Here is an 18,944-nt window from a genome sequence, read left to right as displayed (position 1 = left end):
AACTACTTCCTTCTACTTACTCCTATTCTTGTTGCTCTACAGCTATTCCATTCTCTTTCCTTTGCAATTTACTCTTATATTTTATGCCCCTATTTATAAAAATTCCATATTCTTATGCCATTATCTACCTGTACTTACACTTTTAGGGAATTAATGCTGGGAATTTCCTCAGGCTTTTTCTGCTCCATTGCTCTAACTTCTGGAGAAGATCAGTAGAAGCCCCGTTTACGTGTGTCAATGGGATTTTCCCTGAAGTTACAGCAGTGGAGCGAGAAAAGTCCCAAGGAAATACCTGCCGAATGTTTGCGTTTCTCAGTTCATCCACACCCTTCAGTGTCTTTCCATTAAGTGGATCTCCCATTGCTTCTTATTTCTCCCAAGAAGCAAGTTGTGAGGAGGAACAAAAAATCTGCAAAGGGATATAGACAGGCAAAGTGAGTGGGCAAACAGTTGGCAGATGGAGTATAATGTGGGAAAATGTGAGCTTATCCACTTTGACAGAAAAAATAGAAAAGCAAATTATAATTTAAATGGAAAAAAATTGCAAAGTGCTGCAGTGCAGAGGGACCTGGGAGTCCTTGTGCGTGAAACACAAAAAGTGAGTATACAGGTACAGCAAGTAATCAGGAAGGCAAATGGAATGTTGGCCTTTATTGCAAGGGGGATAGAGTATAAAAGCAGAGAAGTCCTGCTACAACTGTACAGGTTATTGGTGAGGCTGCATACAGTTTTGGTCTCCGTATTTAAGGAAGGATATACTTGCATTGGAGGCTGTTCAGAGAAGGTTCACTAGGTTGATTCCGGAGATGAGAGGGTTGACTTATGAAGATAGGTTGAGTAGGTTGGGCCTGTACTCATTGGAGTTCAGAAGAATGAGAGATGATCTTATTGAAACATATAACATAATGAGGGGGCTAGACAAGACAGATGCAGAGAGGATATTTCCACTCGGGAAATTAAAACTAGGGGACATAGTCTCAGAATAAGGGGTCACCCATTTAAAACTGAGATGAGGAGGAATTTCTTCTCTGAGGGTTGTAAATCTATGGAATTCTCTGCCCCAGATAGCTGTGGAGGCTGGGTCATTGTATATATTTAAGGCGGAGATAGACAGATTTTTGAGCGATAAGGGAATAAAGGGTTATGGGGAGAGGGCAGGGAAGTGGAGCTGAATCCATGATCAGATCAGCCATGATCTTATTAAATGGTGGAGCAGGTTTGAGGGACCAGGTGACCTACTCCTGCTCCTATTTCTTATGTTCTTATGTACCTCACACTTATTCACATTAAGTTACATCTGCCATTTGCCTTCCCAATCTAATAACCCATCAATGCCATTTGTTTCCCTGGACCCAAGTACAAATTATATACATAACAAGAACATGAGCACTGACCCCTTTCTAGTTCATGCAACACCCATTTACCATAACTCTGTTTTCTGTCTGTTTATCAACTTTCTAATCTCTCATGCCATATACCCGAATTGTGCTAACAATTCTGTGAGAAATCTTCAAACGCATTCTGATATTCCATATACTCTGCACCTACTGCATTCCCTTTACCCAATTGGTTGCTTCTTTTAAAAAAAAAAAAAATTCTATTAAACTTTAAAAGAAGCAACTAATTGGATAAAGGGAATGCAGTAGAAGTAGAATATATGGAATATCAGAAAGCATAACTTGCCTTTATCAAATCTGTGCTGTAGAATGGGTGTGGACCATATAATGTAAGATGGGTGAAGTCTTTTCCCATAACAGTCAAAATTTAAATGAGAGATAATTATATTGAAAATCATTAATATTACAAATGTGTCATTGATTAATAAGCAAGATATTACATACATACTGTCAACTTTCATAAACATGCAACACTCTAGGTTTTACTTCCTCCCATGAGATAAAGCCTATAGAATTAACCACAACCCTACCTGGTTCTGTATTTATTCTAATGCTGCCTGTTTTCTGATATCATAAAGCTAAGAAAGAATAACATTTCTATGTAGTTAATGAAAACATTAAATGCCAAACCACCCTGGAATTTCACAGCTATCTCCCAGTTATCTATGGCCCAGAATTTGCAACTGTAATGACGGCAGAGCTGTCAGCATTCGCTGTCATTACAACTGTGAATCTGACAGCAATTTCTGGAGTATGTATGTGCGGAATTAATCGCGGAAATCTAGAAGTTGCTGTCAGTCATTCCCTGCTCCACCACAGGGCACGCTGTTGAACATCCCAGAGCTGGCAATCAATTGAAATCACTGAACTGGCGAGAACTTCATACTGGAATATCACTCTTGAAAATATCTGAAAAAGTTAAGCCTTTTACACATTCGTGCTGCAAGGTCTCACAAACAGCAATGTGATAATGACCAGATAACCTGTTTTAGTGATGGTGGTTGAGGTATAAATAATAGGCAGGACACCGGGAAGAAACCCCCTGCTCTTCTTCAAATAGTGGCGTGAGATCTTTTACGTCTACCTGAGAGTGTGGTTTAACGTCTCATCCCAAAGATGGCACCTCCGACAGTGCAGTGTTCCCTCAGAACTGCACTGAGGTGTCAGCCTAGATTTTGTGCTTAAGTCTCTGGAATGGGGCTTGAACCCATGACCTGCTGAGTCAGAGGTGAGAACCACGGTTAACACCGTGGGTGAGTGTTGCAATCTACAATACTGTGGGCTGAGTCTGACTGTTGTGAATCCCTTTGATGACGTGGTAACACAATCCTTAACATTTTGAAAAAAGTCCTTCATAGATGCTGGAACAAATGATCAAATTTTAGTCACATTCTGACTTGTTATTAAAAAGGAACGTGACTGATGTTGTTCCATTTTTAAAAAACATTTCTTAACTTTTTTTTCTTATTTGTAGCTTCTAATTGACCTTCCTTTAAAGAAAGAGGTTACTAAAGATGTTAGTGTTGGAATTCATTGTTTTTTCCTTTCCCAGTAAATCCCACATCGTCACTTTCTTGAGGAATGTTCTCAATTTCTCTTATCTTTTCATTGCAGGTTCTGAAATGGGTAAAAGAAGCAGTCCAGGCATCCAAAGTCCACCTGCTTTCCACAGACCATGTCACCCAAGCTGTAAACATCTGGAAAATCCCCTTTGATCCCAGTCTGAAAGAGGTCACAGTGTCTCTCAGTGGTCCTGCCCCTTTTATTGAGATCCGTGATCCTACAGGTATGCTTTTCTAGCATTATAGAGATTGTTGAATACCAAAGTTAATATGTGGTGACTGGTAAATCCTGGCAATATCCCTTTTGTCAATGTCACAAGGTATTGATATTCCTTTGTGAGCATCATCGCCCATCAACGAGAGAGCACACTGCAGCAGAAAAATGGAATAAAAAACACACAACAAAGTGTGTGTCTGTCATCTTCTTTCTCTTTTTTTTCTCTTTCTTTCTGAAATGACTTGGCAATCCACTCAGTTATAAAATGAATTGCTGGACATCACCACAAGGACTGCAGTGCTTCAGGGCAACTGGTGCTGAGCAATAAATGCATCCTTTCCAGTATTGTCCACATGATGACAACAGATTTTAAAAATCCCCTAATTAAGCCATTCATGGATATACATGTTGTTTACACCTATGTTTCTTCAATCTTTCTGAAGGCAGATCAAGAAAACCTTTATCTAGACGATGCCTAATATTTACAAACATGCAAAATTGATTGTCATGTAAAGACCAGCTGATCCATCAAGTTCCCCCATACCATGATGACTGGACCTTCATGTTATGTATGCAACCCTAGGTAACCTGTATCACACTGCCACTAGAGGGCATACCTGTTGGAATCCCAAGGGATCCCAGCATCCCTTGGGAGCACTGTATATAAGCAGACCTCCCATGCTGTACCAACACTCTGGAGTTTGAATAAAGGAGCTAAGGTCACAATTATTCATGTCTACAGTACTCAGTTACATTACTTTATTATGAGCTTAACACTTCATAACTAAACATTTCTTCTTGCCTCCTCCACACACCTGCCCTCTCCCCCGCCCCCCATCCCACCCCCCCACCACTACGACCTCCCCCATCTCATACCCACACCCGCAGCCTTGTCATGTAATCTGCAAAAAATCTAATATGCAGCCTTTTTCATAGTTTAAACTCATGTCTGCAGAACCTCCTCAAACTGTTAAACTGGAATAATCTATCAGTAGGGATGCTATACAGTCCTTTAATTATTTTATAGACCTTTATCAGGTCACCTCAAAGTCTACACTGCTCGAAAGTAAATAGACCAAGGTCCTTGAGCCTATCGGAGTAGCTGAGTCATGAAAAGACCAGCTGATCCATCAAGTCTGCCCCATATCATCATGGCTGGATCTTCATGTTATGTGTGCAACTCTAGGTAACCTGTATCATACTGCCACTAGAGGGCATACCTGTTGGAATCCCAAGGGATCCCAGCATCCCTTGGGAGCACTGTATATAAGCTAAGAATCATTCTTGTAGCTTTCCTCAAGAGCTTCTCCAAGGCTGCTATATTTCCCACCATGTAAGGGGACCAAAACTGGGTACAGTACTCTAAATGCTGTCTGATCAGTGACCTGTAAAGCTAAAATGGTGTCCTTTGATTGATACATAACGGTTCCATTACAGCTTCTCTATATTGGTCATGAACCTTCAGTGATCTGTGCACCATAACACCAAGATCTTTTTCTCTCTTGACCTCTTTCAGTATTGTTCCCTACAACTGATGCGTGCATTCTGTGTTAACCCTTCCAACATGCATGACACTGCATTTATCTAAATTAAATGTCATTTTCCAATGTGTGGCACATTCCCCTAGCACATCTAAATCTTTTTGGATTTGTTTGCACCCCTCTACCGTTTTACCCCTTGCACAGATTTTGGTGTCACCTGCAAACTTACTTACTATATGCCCAACACTGCTATCCAGGTCACTAATAATGATCGTAAAGCATAGCGGGCCTAGGACTGATCTCTGGGGGACACGACTGGTAACGTGTCTCCAAGCTGAACCATATCCGGTAAGTATAACTTTAGACACTGGGATTGGAGCCAATTCCTAATCCAGTGTTTCAAATTTCCACTGATACCACAAGATTCTATCTTGTGAAGTAAACCAAAGGTTTTCAAAGGTTTTCTGAAGGTCCATGCAGACAATGCCTACTGGATTCCCTCATCCACTACCTTAGTGACTTCCTCAAAGAACTCATCAAATTATTTGGTATGACCTATTTTTTTCAAAAGCCACGTTGTAAATTTCTAATGGCCCTTCCCCTTTCCCAGTGATCATAAAGGGAATCTCTTATGATCTCTCCTAGCATCTTCCAAAAATGGATGTCATGCTGATGGGGTCTATTGTTCCCTGGCTCTGATTTGTTCCCTAGTTTGAAACTAAGAACTACAAGAGTTAGCTTCCAGTCTAGCGGAAACTATCGCAGACTCAATTGAGCTATTGAAGATACAGGCAAGGGGCTCTATTGAATAAATAATTAAACTGCTTTATTTCACAATGAGTGAATATTATTAGATTTACTTTATCAATACAACTCATCTTTGTGTAAAATAATGAAAATGCTATCCTTCCCCACATCAGCATTCACCATTACCAGTCTCTTCTGACACTCTCCGTCATTTAAACAGTTTCCTGTTTCCTGGCTACGACCATCTCCTTGTCAACATTGACATCTAATCCCTCTATACCTCCATCCCTGCGGGCCCTCCGCTACTTCCATGAATGAAGGCCCAACCAATCCCCATCCACCACCAACCTAGGGAAGCTTCGACACAGAACTACATGCATGCTAAACAGTGGAAGCAGCATGCTATAGACGGAGTGAAGCAATCCCACAACCAATGGATCAGATCAAAGCTTTGCAGTTATGCCACATCCGGTCATGAATGGTGGTGGACCATAAAGCAACTAACGGGAGGAGGAGGCTCCATGAACATCCCCATCCTCAATGAGAGCGGAGCCCTGCACGTGAGTGCAAAAGACAAGGCTGAAGCATTTGCAACTATCTTCAGCCAGAAGTGCCAAGTATGATCCATCTTGACTTCCTCCTGAGGTCCCCACCATCACAGAAACCAGTCTTCAGCCAATTCAATTCACTCCACATAATATCAAGAAACAGCTGACGCACTGGATACAGCAAAGGCTATGAGCCCCGACAACATCCCGGCTGTCATGCCGATGACTTGTGCTCCAGAAGTAACCGTGTCGCTAGCCAAGCTATTCCAGTACAGCTACAACACTGGCATCTACGCAGGAAAACTGCCCAGGTACGTCCTGTCCACAAAAAGCAGGACAAATCCAATACAGCCAATTACCGCTCCATCAGTCTTCTGTCAATCATCAGCAAAGTGATGGAAGGTGTCGTCGACAGTGTTATCAAGTGGCATTTATCCACCCATGACCTTCTCACCGATGCTCAGTTTGGGTTCAGCCAGGACCACTCAGCTGCAGCCGTCATTACAACCTTGGTCCAAACATGGACAAAAGAACTGAATTCCAGGGGTGAGGTGAGAGTGACTGCCCTTGACATCAAGGCAGCATTTGACAGAGTGTGGCATCAAGGAGCCCTAGTAAAACTAAAGTCAATGGGAATTAGGGGGCGGGGGGGGGAACTCTCCACTGGCTGGAGTCATACCTAGCACAAGGGAAGATAGCTGTGGTTTTTGGAGGCCAATCATCTCAGCCCCCCCTCATCACTGCAAGAGTTCCTGAGGCCAGTGTCCTAGGCCAAACCATCTTCAGCTGCTTCATCAATGACCTTCCCTCTCTCAAATTGAGAAGTGGGGATGTTGGCTAACGATTGCACAGTTCCATTCGCAACTCCTCAGATAACGAAGCAGTCCATGCCCAATGCAGCAAGACCTGGACAACATTCAGGCTTGGGCTGATAAGTGGCAAGTAACATTCATGCGACACAAGTGCCAGGCAATAAGAGACAGTTTAACCACCGCCCCTTGACATTCAACGACGTTACCATCGTCAAATCACTCACCATCAACGTCCTGGGGTCACCATTGACCAGAAACTTAACTGGACCAGTCACATAAATACTGTGGCAACAAGAGCAGGGTCAGTGGCTTGGTATTGTGTGGGGAGTGTCTCACCTCCTGACTCCCCAAAGCCTTTCCACCATCGACAAGACACAAGTCTGGAGTGTGATGAAATACTCTCCACTTGCCTGGACGAGTGCAGCTCCAACAACACTCAAGAAGCTTGACACCATCCAGGACAAAACAGTCTGCTTGATTAGCAGCCCATTCACCACCTTAAACATTCACTCCCTCCACCACTGGTGCACCGTAGCTACAGTGTGTACCATCTACAAGATGCACTGGAGCAACTCGCCAAGGCTTCTTCGACAGCTCCTCCCAAACCTGTGATCTCTACCACCTAGAAGGACAAGGGCAGCAGTCACATGGGAACACCATCACCTCCATGTTACCTTCCAAGTTATACACCCTCCTGACTTGGAAATATATCACTGTTCCTTCATTATCACTGGGTCAAAATCATAGAACTCCCTCCCTAACAGCATTGTGGGAGTACCTTTACCTCACGGGCTGCAGCGGTTCAAGAAGATGGCTCACCACCACCTTCTCTGGGGTACTAACGGGTGGGAAATAAATGCTGGCCTTGCCAGCAACGCCCACATTTCAGGAACGAATATTAAAAAAAACTTCCTCCATCTAGCTGAGCTTGTTCTTTTGAAAATCTTCTCCATTGATCCCACTTACTTCTTCCAAATAAAATATGTTACTGAGGGAATCTATATGGGTCTTAGTTATGCCTGCCTTTTTGTGGGATATATGGAACATTCTTTGTTCCAGTCCAACACAGGACCCCTCCCTTGCCTCTTTTTCCAAAACATTGATGACTGTATCGGTGCTGCTTCCTGCTCGCGCCCCGAACTGAAAAATTTTATCAACATTCCTCCCTCGCCTTCACATGGTCCATCTCTGACTCTTCCCTTCCCTTCCTTGGCTTTTCTATCTCCATTTATGGGGATAGGCTGTCAACCAATATCTACTATAAGCCCACTGAATCTCTCCGCTACCTTGATTACATTTCTTCTCACCCTCCTTCTTTTAAAAATTCTATTCTATTTTCCCAGTTTCTCCATCTCCATTGCGTCTGTTCTGACAATGCCACCTTCCACACCAGTGCTTCCGATATGTCTTCCTTTTTCCTTCACCATGGTTGACAGGGCACTCAACCATGTCTGTTCCATTTTCCGCACTTCTGGTCTCATCCTTCTCTTCCCTCCCAGAACACAATAGGGTTCCCTTGTCCTGGCCTTCCACCCCACCAGCCTCCACATTCAATGGATCATCCTCAGCCATTTCTGCTAACTCCAACGTGAAGCCACCATCAAACACATCTTCCCTCCCCTATCATCATTCTGAAGGGAACATTCCCTCTGCAACAGCCTGGTCCACTCTTCAATCACCCCAACACCCCCTTCCCTTTCCACGGCACCTTCCTGTGCAAACACAGGAGATCCAGCACTTGCCCTTTCACCTCCTCCCTGCCCACCGTCCAGGCCCCAAACACTCCTTGCAGGTGAAACAGTGAGTTACTTGTACTGTACTTTTGCAATTTAGTATACTGTGTTCGCCGCTCATGGTGTGGTCTCCTCTACATTGAGGAGACTAAGCGTAGAATGGGTGATCGCTTTGCTGAACACCTCCGTTCAACCCATACGTGTGAACCCGAGTTTCTGGTAGCTTGTCATTTTAATTTTCCACTCCCACTCTGATCTCTCTGTCCTCGGCCTCTTGCACTGTTTCAATGAAGCTGAATGGAAACTCAAGGAATAACACCTCATCTTTCAATTAGGCACTTTACAGTCATAACCACTGTTCCCATTTTTTCAGACAGCAGGTACTGGTAATGATTTTACTATTGCTGCTTACAGTTCCTCAAGACTCGGCTTTTATTTGTTTATTTATCCCATTACCACCCCCTTTTGCCTTGCACTATCATCCATTTTGTCATTTAAGCTCTCCTACCTTTCACACTATCACAGATCTTCCCTTTTGTTCTCTCCTCCCCTCCCACATTTCCCTGTCTCTGTAATTGCTTAAAACCTGTTACATCTCTAACATATTTGCCAGTTCTGACGAAAGGTCAACGACCTGAAATGTTAACTCTGTTTCTTGCTCCACAGACGCTGCCTGGCCTGCTGAGTATTTCCAGCCTTTTCTATTTTTAATTCACCATTACTTGTCAGCTGTTGTCATTGCTTGACTTAAACAAAACAGTTTCCAACTACTCCCTATATTCTAACTTTCTCACCACCTTTGTTGGGCCTGACTGTTTTCCAGTTTTCTGCTTGTTTACCATCTTTTTTGATGTCCATGGCTAAAAGGAATAGATGCCAATGTATGTGAGATGTTTATCAATTGCTGAAGTAGCCTAACAAATTGCTTATTATTTACAGTCTATGGGAAAACATTAGCAAAGCTAGTTCATTAATACTTTAGCCATCTTTTATCTCTACCCATTTTAACTTAACTGAATAAACTTTGTTTTTAAAACCCAACAATTAAATGTAACACTTGTATTTACAAAATCGTTTTTGTGGAAAAATGGTCAAAAATCCCCAAATCTGAAAGCCAGCAACCTCAGTGTAGCAATGTATTCTTCTGCAAGTGTTATGTTAGCAAACTTGACAATAATTTCACAAAATATACATATATGGCCTGTTGAGGAAAATAAAACAATATTTATTTTGTTCAGTCATTTCTATAATTTGTAGTTTTCTCAGCAGCATTGCCAAAGAAACTATGTCCTGACGAGGTCCCGAATTCATTAAAAAGGCGTCAAATACAATGTGAACGATGGAGGCCCTATTCGTATACAGTCGTGGTGTCCAAACTAAAGCCTGCAGGCCAATTGAGGTCCCTGAGCCCATAAATCTCAGGCAAAACAATCCTTTGTGTGCTTGTATTTCTTCTTTGCTGGTATGTCCTGTTTAAATTATGTGGCCCTAGAGGTTTGGCCAGGACTGCTCTTAATGCCGTTGCCTTGGGTGGGTAAGTACTAATCCAGAACACCAAGATTTGTTAGTATCAGCAATTTGTGATATATGAAAATGAGTGGAAACATGATTTTGAATTTTATAAGTGATCCCTGAGGCTTTATGACTTGTATTTACATGCCCACAAAGACTACAAGTTTGGATACACTTTATATAGAGTCATAAACTTGTTATTCAGTACATTGATTGCTGTCACTTTAAAAAAATAGATCTTTTGGATATGATGACATGTACAATGCAATTTCCCACCCACTGCCCTTTCACAAAATGACACAACAAAAGATGACTTTATTTAGAAATCAGGCATCAAACAATCTTGTTTTTAAATTACACCTATGAACAGTGTAGAGATTTGAAGGCAGACAATTAATTACTCCTGCAGGTCCTATTTTTTGTGGTGAATAATTCAGCAAAGCTCCAAGGCTCCATACACAAATCTTATCTTGAGATTTTTCACAATTATGATCTCACACGTCCACTCCATGTCCATCTAAGTCAACTCCATTCAATAAGTGCTTGATCTGAAGATAAACATAACCAGGAATTTTAGTGAGATAATGCAACTAGATTAAATCCCATTTGGAGAGACTGATTCGGTGACTGACAGATTTACATGGATAGGGTCAAAGTCACTGTTGAGTATTGGAGCATCAGTAATTCCTCATCTAGGTCATTTCAATATAATTTTTTTTAAACTTCCTTTTTTTGCTAATAGATCGATTTGCCCTAAGTTTGCCTTGGTATTCCTAAATTGTTAATACTATGTGAGATGTATACATTATGAAGTGTTTCAAATCTGTTAATTTTCAAGGTCACAGTTGAAAATCAAGGAGTTAATGGGTCCAATAACTAACCCATTACAGTAGGTGAATACTGAATGCTGAGACCTTGGTGTAACTAAGTGAATTTTGGGCAGGTTCGCAGAAGGGCTGCAGCAACTTACAAGACAGAAATTCCACAGGCTAATTTAAGGGCTTATGCAACAGGGTGATAACACTGAGTCTACTGTAGTTCAGTAATAATCAGAGAAGACAAGTTACCTTCGGGGCGATTTTAGCTTTTTGCTGGCATGAGGCCCAAGACATTTTGGGGCCCAGGCTTCACTTGCATGCCATTGGTGAGGTCCCATGCTGAGCTAGTCAGCAGATGGTGCATGGGGGGAGGAAGATATTCCCAGGGCAGGGGCCTGGGGCAGGCTGGCAGCAGCCTTTAGTATTTCATGGGCCCAGGAGGAACATTATAAACATATCCTGGGTCGGTTTCTGAACAGCTTCTAGCATTCCCTTTAAGTAATTATTAATTTTGTTTTGGTTCCCCTGACGGTGGCCTTCTGCCGCTCAAAATCAGCCCCCGGCCACCAGTCAACTCGCGCTTCCTGCTGGGTTTCAGGAGGGGAGACTGACCGCACTTATGCAGATGATGCCTGGGAGTTTAAAATCTTGCAGGCCTTGAGCTGCAGATGGATGGACATTTCCTGTTTGCCTTGCTCCCCACTACCCGACTCCCACCAGGAGTTACGATATGTGCTTATGTGTGCAGTGTGGATTTTGTAAAGGAACATGTTTTGGCCAGTACTTGGACCGTGGTTATGTTATATGACCTGTGCTGTGCACTGCAATGACCTTCATTTACAATGGTTATGAAAATTAAATGTATGTTATTAACTACTATCTCTTTTTGCAAGTCTTCAAATGTAAACATGTTGGGCTAAAAATTGGATTTCTCTGCACCTATTTTACATGTGTAAAATGGGCATCTAAAAATCCAAAATTCCATGCCACCTGCCATATTGGTAAACATAGAAACATAGAAACATAGAATGCAGGTGCAGGAGTAGGCTATTCAGCCCTTCGAGCCTGCACCACCATTCAATATGATCATGGCTGATCATGCAACTTCAGTACCCCATTCCTGCTTTCTCTCCATACCCCTAGATCCCTTTAGCCATAAGGGCCACATCTAACTCCCTTTTGAATATATCTAATGAACTGGCCTCAACAACTTTCTGTGGTAGAGAATTCCACAGGTTCATAATTATCTCAGAAGTTTCTCCTCATCTCGGTCCTAAATGGCTTACCCCTTATTAATTCCGTGGGCCACTGTAGCTTTCCCTCCTGATTGCCTCTTGCTTTTCGCCGGACTTTCGTTATGACCTCAGCCAGTGTCTGAGCTCCTGGGACTAGCACCTACAGCTCACCGGAAATAAGCAAATGAGACCGGCCTCATTAGGCACGCGCAGTGTGTGCTACGTTGGGACCACGCCCCACTTGCTAGGCCATAGTATCCAAATATCTGTTCTAATTTTATTGAAATGGATTTAAATCAAACTAACACTTGAAAGATAGGCCTATTTTAAATTAAGAAAATTAATTACTCAGCCATTTAATTTCAGATTTAAGATGAAACCTGCTTCCCATAGCCGTTTGGGTTGCGGGATTCTTCATAAGTCTCACTGATGTTGTTCCACATTTGGCTGGTAAAAGATATACTTCTGCCAGATGCAGTAGATTTTACATCTTTAAAATCGTATCTATAGAAACAGGCTGATGGTTCTGATAGTTTTAATGATGGACTTCTAACCGAAGAAGTGGCAGGATCAAATCCCAGCCTTGGCTAACCTTCAACTCATGAGACCATGGTGACCTATGTGGTCCTTGGCTTTCATTTGAGTTTTGAGAGCCAGAATAATGTTGGCCCTGTTTAGTTGAGTGGCAACTACCCAGAGATAGACTCAATGAATGTACTACCCAAGCAGGACTTTTCTAAATTGGGAGTGAACAAGGTGAAGGTTAAAAATAGAAATCTTTTAACATTTCTTTTATTAAATGCTTGGCATTATCTTTGAAATCTTTAGGAGAATTTTGTTCTTTGTTTTAATGCAATAATTTAATAACAGTGGCAGGTTTTCATTGGTTGATTAAACATTTTTATTTTCTTTTGGCTTGTAGGAAAGATGATAAAGAAAGGAGCTGGTCTTAATGAGCTCTTACACATTGCAAACTCAGCCAGGGTAGTTAATGTCAAGGATCCAGAACCAGGACTGTGGACCATTAAGGTAAATCCTTGCGGAAACAATATGTACAAAGTCCTCTGAAGACACCCAAAATTCTATAGGGTTCTACCAGTCTCCCACCATAACTTCAACAGGAGACCAGCAGAATCCCAAGGAACTAAGGGAACACAAAGTTACATCGGGTCTCTGCTGTTTGAGAGTTTCCATCTGGCCTTGTAATGGGTGGAACTTGTACCAGCCCCTTACAAAGCAAATGACGGACCTCGTGTGGGTACTCTCTAAGTCAGGAATTCACAGGCCTGACCTTGGATGGGGCACCTGATGTATCAGTAATGGCCAGTATGCCTCTTCTATTTCTTACAAGGACAAGTGGGGTTAAGGCCCAGCTATTTCCTGGATTGGCCCCCTTGCCCAGGGGTCAGTGTTGGAGGGCAATCCTTGTGCGACAGCTGTGCTCTCTGTGATGAAACTGTGTCACCAGTATGGAAAATATGAGAGTTGCATTTAAAGGTGCAGCATCATAAAGATGGCAAACAGAAAATAATGTTGTTTAGTCTGGTTTTATGGCAGAGTTCAAATATTTATTAATGGTGATCCAAGTATATATAACCTGAAGCGGGCCGTATCAATCTTTCCCACAAAGTTTGAATACATGTCCCCTTGTGCATGCATGGCCAAAGTCTTTTCTCTTATAAGCATTTTATTTTATGTGTTTTCTTCTCTATAGTCTCGTGTAGTTTGTTCCTGGTGATCAACCTGTGAGCAACTCTGCAGGAACAAGGTGCTGCATGTGGGCTTGATTTTCCATTGGAGTTACGCTGGTTCACCAGCTTAACTCCTGTGGGTGGAATGGAAACTTGTGTGGGGAGCCTTTGTACTGGCTCCCCCATTATCTGTGGCCACAAATGGAATTTCCTACCAGAAGTGCCGTAGGGTGTCTAATATGCAATAGCAGCCCTGCACCCTAGGAATACCATTTGCCATAAAACTCCTGGACCGTAGGAATTCCATGTGCTGAAGCAGTGGTAGACCCCAAGAATGTCATGTACCATAAACAATGCTGGACCTTGGAAGTGCTGTGTGCCATAGCAACGTTGGATCCCCAGAGTGCCATGTGCCATAGCATCGCTGGACCCTAGGAATGTCACATGTTCTTGGCATATAGTATTCGTATAGCAGGCAGGAAGGAACGGGGTTTACAATCTACCCCATAAAGTCACATCTGTCCCAACCTGTGAGCAAATCTGCATAAACAAGGTGGTGCATGTGAAATAGCTTTAAATTTGCGTTCATATGCATATTTTGAGCTTTTGCTTTGTAAAAATGTAGGCTTCATTCTGAGAGGTCTGCAGATGCTATTGTTGCACATTTTTTACTGAAACGTTTGGCTTTTCATAACTGAATGACAGAGTGGAAGTTAACAATCAAAACTTGATGTTCTCATTCCCATTTTCTATCCTCAACAAATTTAAAAATGGCTCAAACTTCTGAGTGCTATGGTTGAAAATGTCAACCTCTATTTCATCAGGGATCACTATATTGAACGTATAATTCAGATTTAAATTTTCCACTGTCTGGTGCAAATCTACAGCTTTTGATATTTTCAGTTAGTGTAATTGGGACAATATAAATCAAACATAATTAGTTTAATTCAGTTTTGAATTTCAATAGAATACAATCTATGGTATATGTGATATTGCAGCTTCATTTTCATTTTCATTTTGTACTGGCTCCCCTCATTTTCTTGAGAAATATGTTCTGCACTTCTTGCATATAGGTGAGATTTTTAAAAAATCCTTTCTGCTATTGAACTGCATTTTAATGACCGAATACAGTTTCTAAAAGATGTTATCTAGGAAGTGCACAAGAGTAGGTTTTGCTATACCCTTATATCTATTTGCCTTTTTCTCGCTTTTATGTTACCTTTTGCCTCCCCCCTCCCCCATAACCGTAGTTACCCCTTGAAGTTTGTAACTAATTGCTCTTTGAGGCCAGTCAAATAACAAGACACAGGCAATTAGGCACATTGAGTGTGGAGAGATAAAAAGGCCCTCCTGTAAGAGCAGAGGAAGACAGTCATAATGATAAGATATCCTAGTATTCTTCTGCTGAGAAGTATGTGGTTATTGCAGTTTTGCTCAACTATGCTGCAAGGCATTTACCAGATTGGCGATGAAAGGGTTGTGACTGCACTTTTTCAGGAGAGGATATAGTTGGTGCCTCCCTGCCTGGAAAGGTTAAATGTGGGCCAGCGTGTCATTTTTTTTGAGGAAACCCACTGTATTGTAAGGGCTCCTTAGAAATCATTGTAAGCTTCAAGCGCACAAAAATGGCACTGAAGAATGGTCAGGGCAGCCAAATGTGTAAATAGCTTTATGACAGATACAGGTTAAAAAAGCTAAAGTGAAGATTCTGAATAGAATGGCTTCTTAGTGAACAGGACACTGAAAAACATGACACTTGCATTTTGAAAACAATGGGCTGTACATTGTGGCCTTCCGGGTGTGTACCATGTGCGCCCAAAGAGGTCCCTTAAGTTCCGGGTTTGGGCACACGAAGAGCATGCGACTAAACCTGGCACTTGCAATCGGTCAATATTTCTTTTGACTGATCGCACACATCCCTGGGAGAAGGTCCTTCGCAGGCGGAGAGTTGGGCTACTTGCCCAACTCCTGCCCAGCGAATGTCCTTAAAACTCTTGCACCTTGCCTCAAAGAGCAATTAGTCACGAATTTCAAGGGGGGGTAACTACTGTGATGGGGGAAGTGGAAGGAAAAGGTAAAAGTAGATGTAAGGCCTGCTTTTACCAGCATAATAGTTTTAAAAGATAAGAAAATTAAATGTTATCACTAATTTTTATATTAAAAACCTTGTTTATTTTTTTACCCTATTTCTAACATTTTTTTTAAATTCAAAAAGTAAAAGTTTTTCTAAAACAATTTAATTCAGTTTCAATTAATTTTAAATATGTGCCCGCGGGAAGCCTCCGTCCGCAATTTTTGGCTCACTATATTGTATTCTTACCCTGTTATTAGCTATTTTATTTATACTTCCAATGTAGCTACACAACGCTTCTTTCAACGGTGTTATAGAAACAAAATCCCAACAATTGATTCCCCAAAGATTATACCAAAAAAGTACACTTTGGATGTACCATTCATCTCCACCTATTCCTTCACAATATGTTTATAATTCAAATTGCTAAAGCCCATATCCACTTTAGGCAGCAACAATAATGATGCCAACTGATGTCTTGCCAGGAACAGGAATTATATTGGAAACTGGTTGCTAGAGGTACATAAAAAGGAAAAGAGTGGCTAAAGTAAATGTTGGACCCCTAGAGGATGAGACTGGGGAATTAATAATGAGGAACAGGTAAATGGCAGAGACATTGAACAAATATTTTGTATCGGTCTTTACATTAGAAGACACTAAAAAATCACAAAAATGGATAATCTATAGGAAGGGAGGAACTTAATACAATCACTATCACTAATGAAGTAGTACTCAGTAAAATAATGGGACTAAAAGCAGACAAGTCCCCTGGACCTGATGGCTTACATCCTAGGATCTTAAAAGAAGTGGCTGCAGAAATAGTGGATGCATTGGTTGTAATCTACCAAATTTCCCTGGATTCTGGGGCGGTCCCAGCAGATTGGAAAACCGCAAATGTAACACCCCTATTTTTTTTTTAAAAAAGGAGGCAGACAAAAAGCAGGAAACTATAGACCAGATAGCTTAACATCTGTCGTTGGGAAAATGCTGGAGTCCATTATTAAGGAAGCATTAGCGGGACATTTGGAAAAGCATGATTCAATCAAGCAGAGTCAGCATGGTTTTATGAAAGGGAAATCATATTTGACAAATTTGCTGGAGTTCTTTGAGGATGTAACGAGCAGGGTGGATAAGGGGAAACCAGTGGATGTGGTGTATTTGGATTTCCAGAAGGCATTCGATAAGGTACCACATAAGAGGTTACTGCACAAGATAAAAGTACACGGGGTTGGGGGTAATATATTAGCATGGATAGAGGATTGGCTAACTAACAGAAAAGAGAGAGTCAGGATAAATGGGTAATTTTCTGGTTGGCAAACAGTGACTAGTGGGGTGCCACAGAGATTGATGCTGGGTCCTCAACTATTTAAATTTATACTAATGACTTGGATTGAGTGTAATGTAGCCAGTTTGCTGATGATACAAAGATGGGTGGGAAAGCAAATTGTAAGGATGATGCAAAAAATCTGCAAAGGGATAAGTGAGTGGGCAAAAATTTGGCAGATGGAGTATAATGTGAGGTTATCCACTTTGGCTGAAAAAATAGAAAAGCAAATTATAATTTAAATGGAGAAAAATTGAAAAGTGCTGCAGTACAGAGGGACCTGGGAGTCCTTGTGCATGAAACACAAAAAAGTTAGTATGCAGGTACAGCAAGTAATCAGGAAAGCAACTGGAATGTTGGCCTTTATTGTAAAGGGGATAGAGTTTAATAGCAGAGAAGTCCTGCTACAACTGTACAGGGTATTGGTAAGGCCATACCTGGAGTATTGCATATAGTTTTGGTCTCCGTATTTAAGGAAGGATATACTTGCATTGGAGACTGTTCAGAGAAGGTTCACTAGGCTGATTCCGGAGATGAGGGGGTTGACTTATGAAGATAGGTTGAGTAGGTTGGGCCTATATACATTGGAGTTCAGAAGATTGAGAGGTGATCTTATTGAAACTTATAAGATAATGAGGGGGCTCAACAAGGTGGATGCAGAGAGGATATTTCCACTCCTAGGGGAAACTAAAACTAGGGGACATAGTCTTAGAATAAGGGGCCACCCATTTAAAACTGAGATGAGGAGGAATTTATTTTCTGAGGATTGTAAATCTATGGAATTCTTTGCCCCAGAGAGCTGTGGAGGCTGGGTCATTGAATATATTTAAGGTGGAGATCGACAGATTTTTGAGCAATATGGGAGTAAAGGATTATGGGGAGTGGGCAGGGAAGTGGAGCTGAGTCCATGATCAGATCAGCCATGATCTTATTAAATGGCAGAGCAGGCTCGAAGGGTCAAATGGCCTACTCCTGCTCTTATTTCTTATGTTCTTATGTTCTTAAATGAAATCAGGTGGAGTTTTTTAATATCAAATGAGCTAATTTATAAGCATGGAAGTGAGTGACATCATACCTTATTTATAGCTGAAAGGAAATATAAAATAGATTAGCAAACAATGGCAGGAAAAATGGTGGAATGTGTTGTAAATCTAAAGATCAATCGATGTAGCACATACTATAGCACGTGCCAGGCCACAACAAAGGAACAAGCCAGCATGGACTCACTCCCCATGGCTGCACAAAAAGTCCTCATTACTGAAAAACTTTTTTAGTTTCAAACAGTACCTCACATGCTGTGTGAGATTATCTCTGTGTAATAACCATCATCAGTCCAGACAATTAGATACAGTAAGATAAATCAACAGTGAGAGTTGCAATGTTGCCAAACTGTCTTTTACAACATAGCTGAAACATTAAATATGGTTAACAGATGTACGATGGCTTGATGGTCCTCTGCAAGCCATGGATTCTAGCGAGAACACATCAGCATTGATTGAAAATCAGCTCCAATGATTACTAATTAAAATTTGGTTAGAAAAATCAGGGAACTCCAAGTATATAATTAAATATTTTGAAACCACAGATAGATAGCTATAGCAAATTGGCCCCTAAAATGTACCGGATGCATACTTTGCCCCAAATCTTTCAGAGGAGTGTGTCTTGGATCTTCCAGATTATAGGTCATGTATTGAAAGTGCTTGCACATGTTTTATGAACACAACCACAGATGATTACATTCAGTTTTTTCTGGTTTTAAATAAATAGAATTGGGAAGAAATTATTAAAATTTTGCC

General features: G+C 41.4%; 1 protein-coding gene across 1 annotated transcript in view; it reads left to right on the top strand.

Moving 5' to 3' along the window:
- Positions 1 to 18,944, top strand: part of hmcn1 (hemicentin 1) — a 744,329-nt gene that overhangs the window by 202,226 nt on the left and 523,159 nt on the right. Inside the window, exons 5-6 of the mRNA XM_070887155.1 lie at positions 3,012 to 3,183; positions 12,985 to 13,091. Of these exons, the coding sequence (XP_070743256.1) occupies positions 3,012 to 3,183; positions 12,985 to 13,091 (279 nt within the window). The remainder of the gene's footprint in view (positions 1 to 3,011; positions 3,184 to 12,984; positions 13,092 to 18,944) is intronic.

Source organism: Pristiophorus japonicus, chromosome 8 (assembly GCF_044704955.1).
Source record: "Pristiophorus japonicus isolate sPriJap1 chromosome 8, sPriJap1.hap1, whole genome shotgun sequence".
In the NCBI taxonomy this organism is placed as follows: domain Eukaryota; kingdom Metazoa; phylum Chordata; class Chondrichthyes; family Pristiophoridae; genus Pristiophorus; species Pristiophorus japonicus.
Note: the sequence above shows the minus strand (reverse complement) of the source record. Positions and strands in the feature narration are given on the sequence as shown.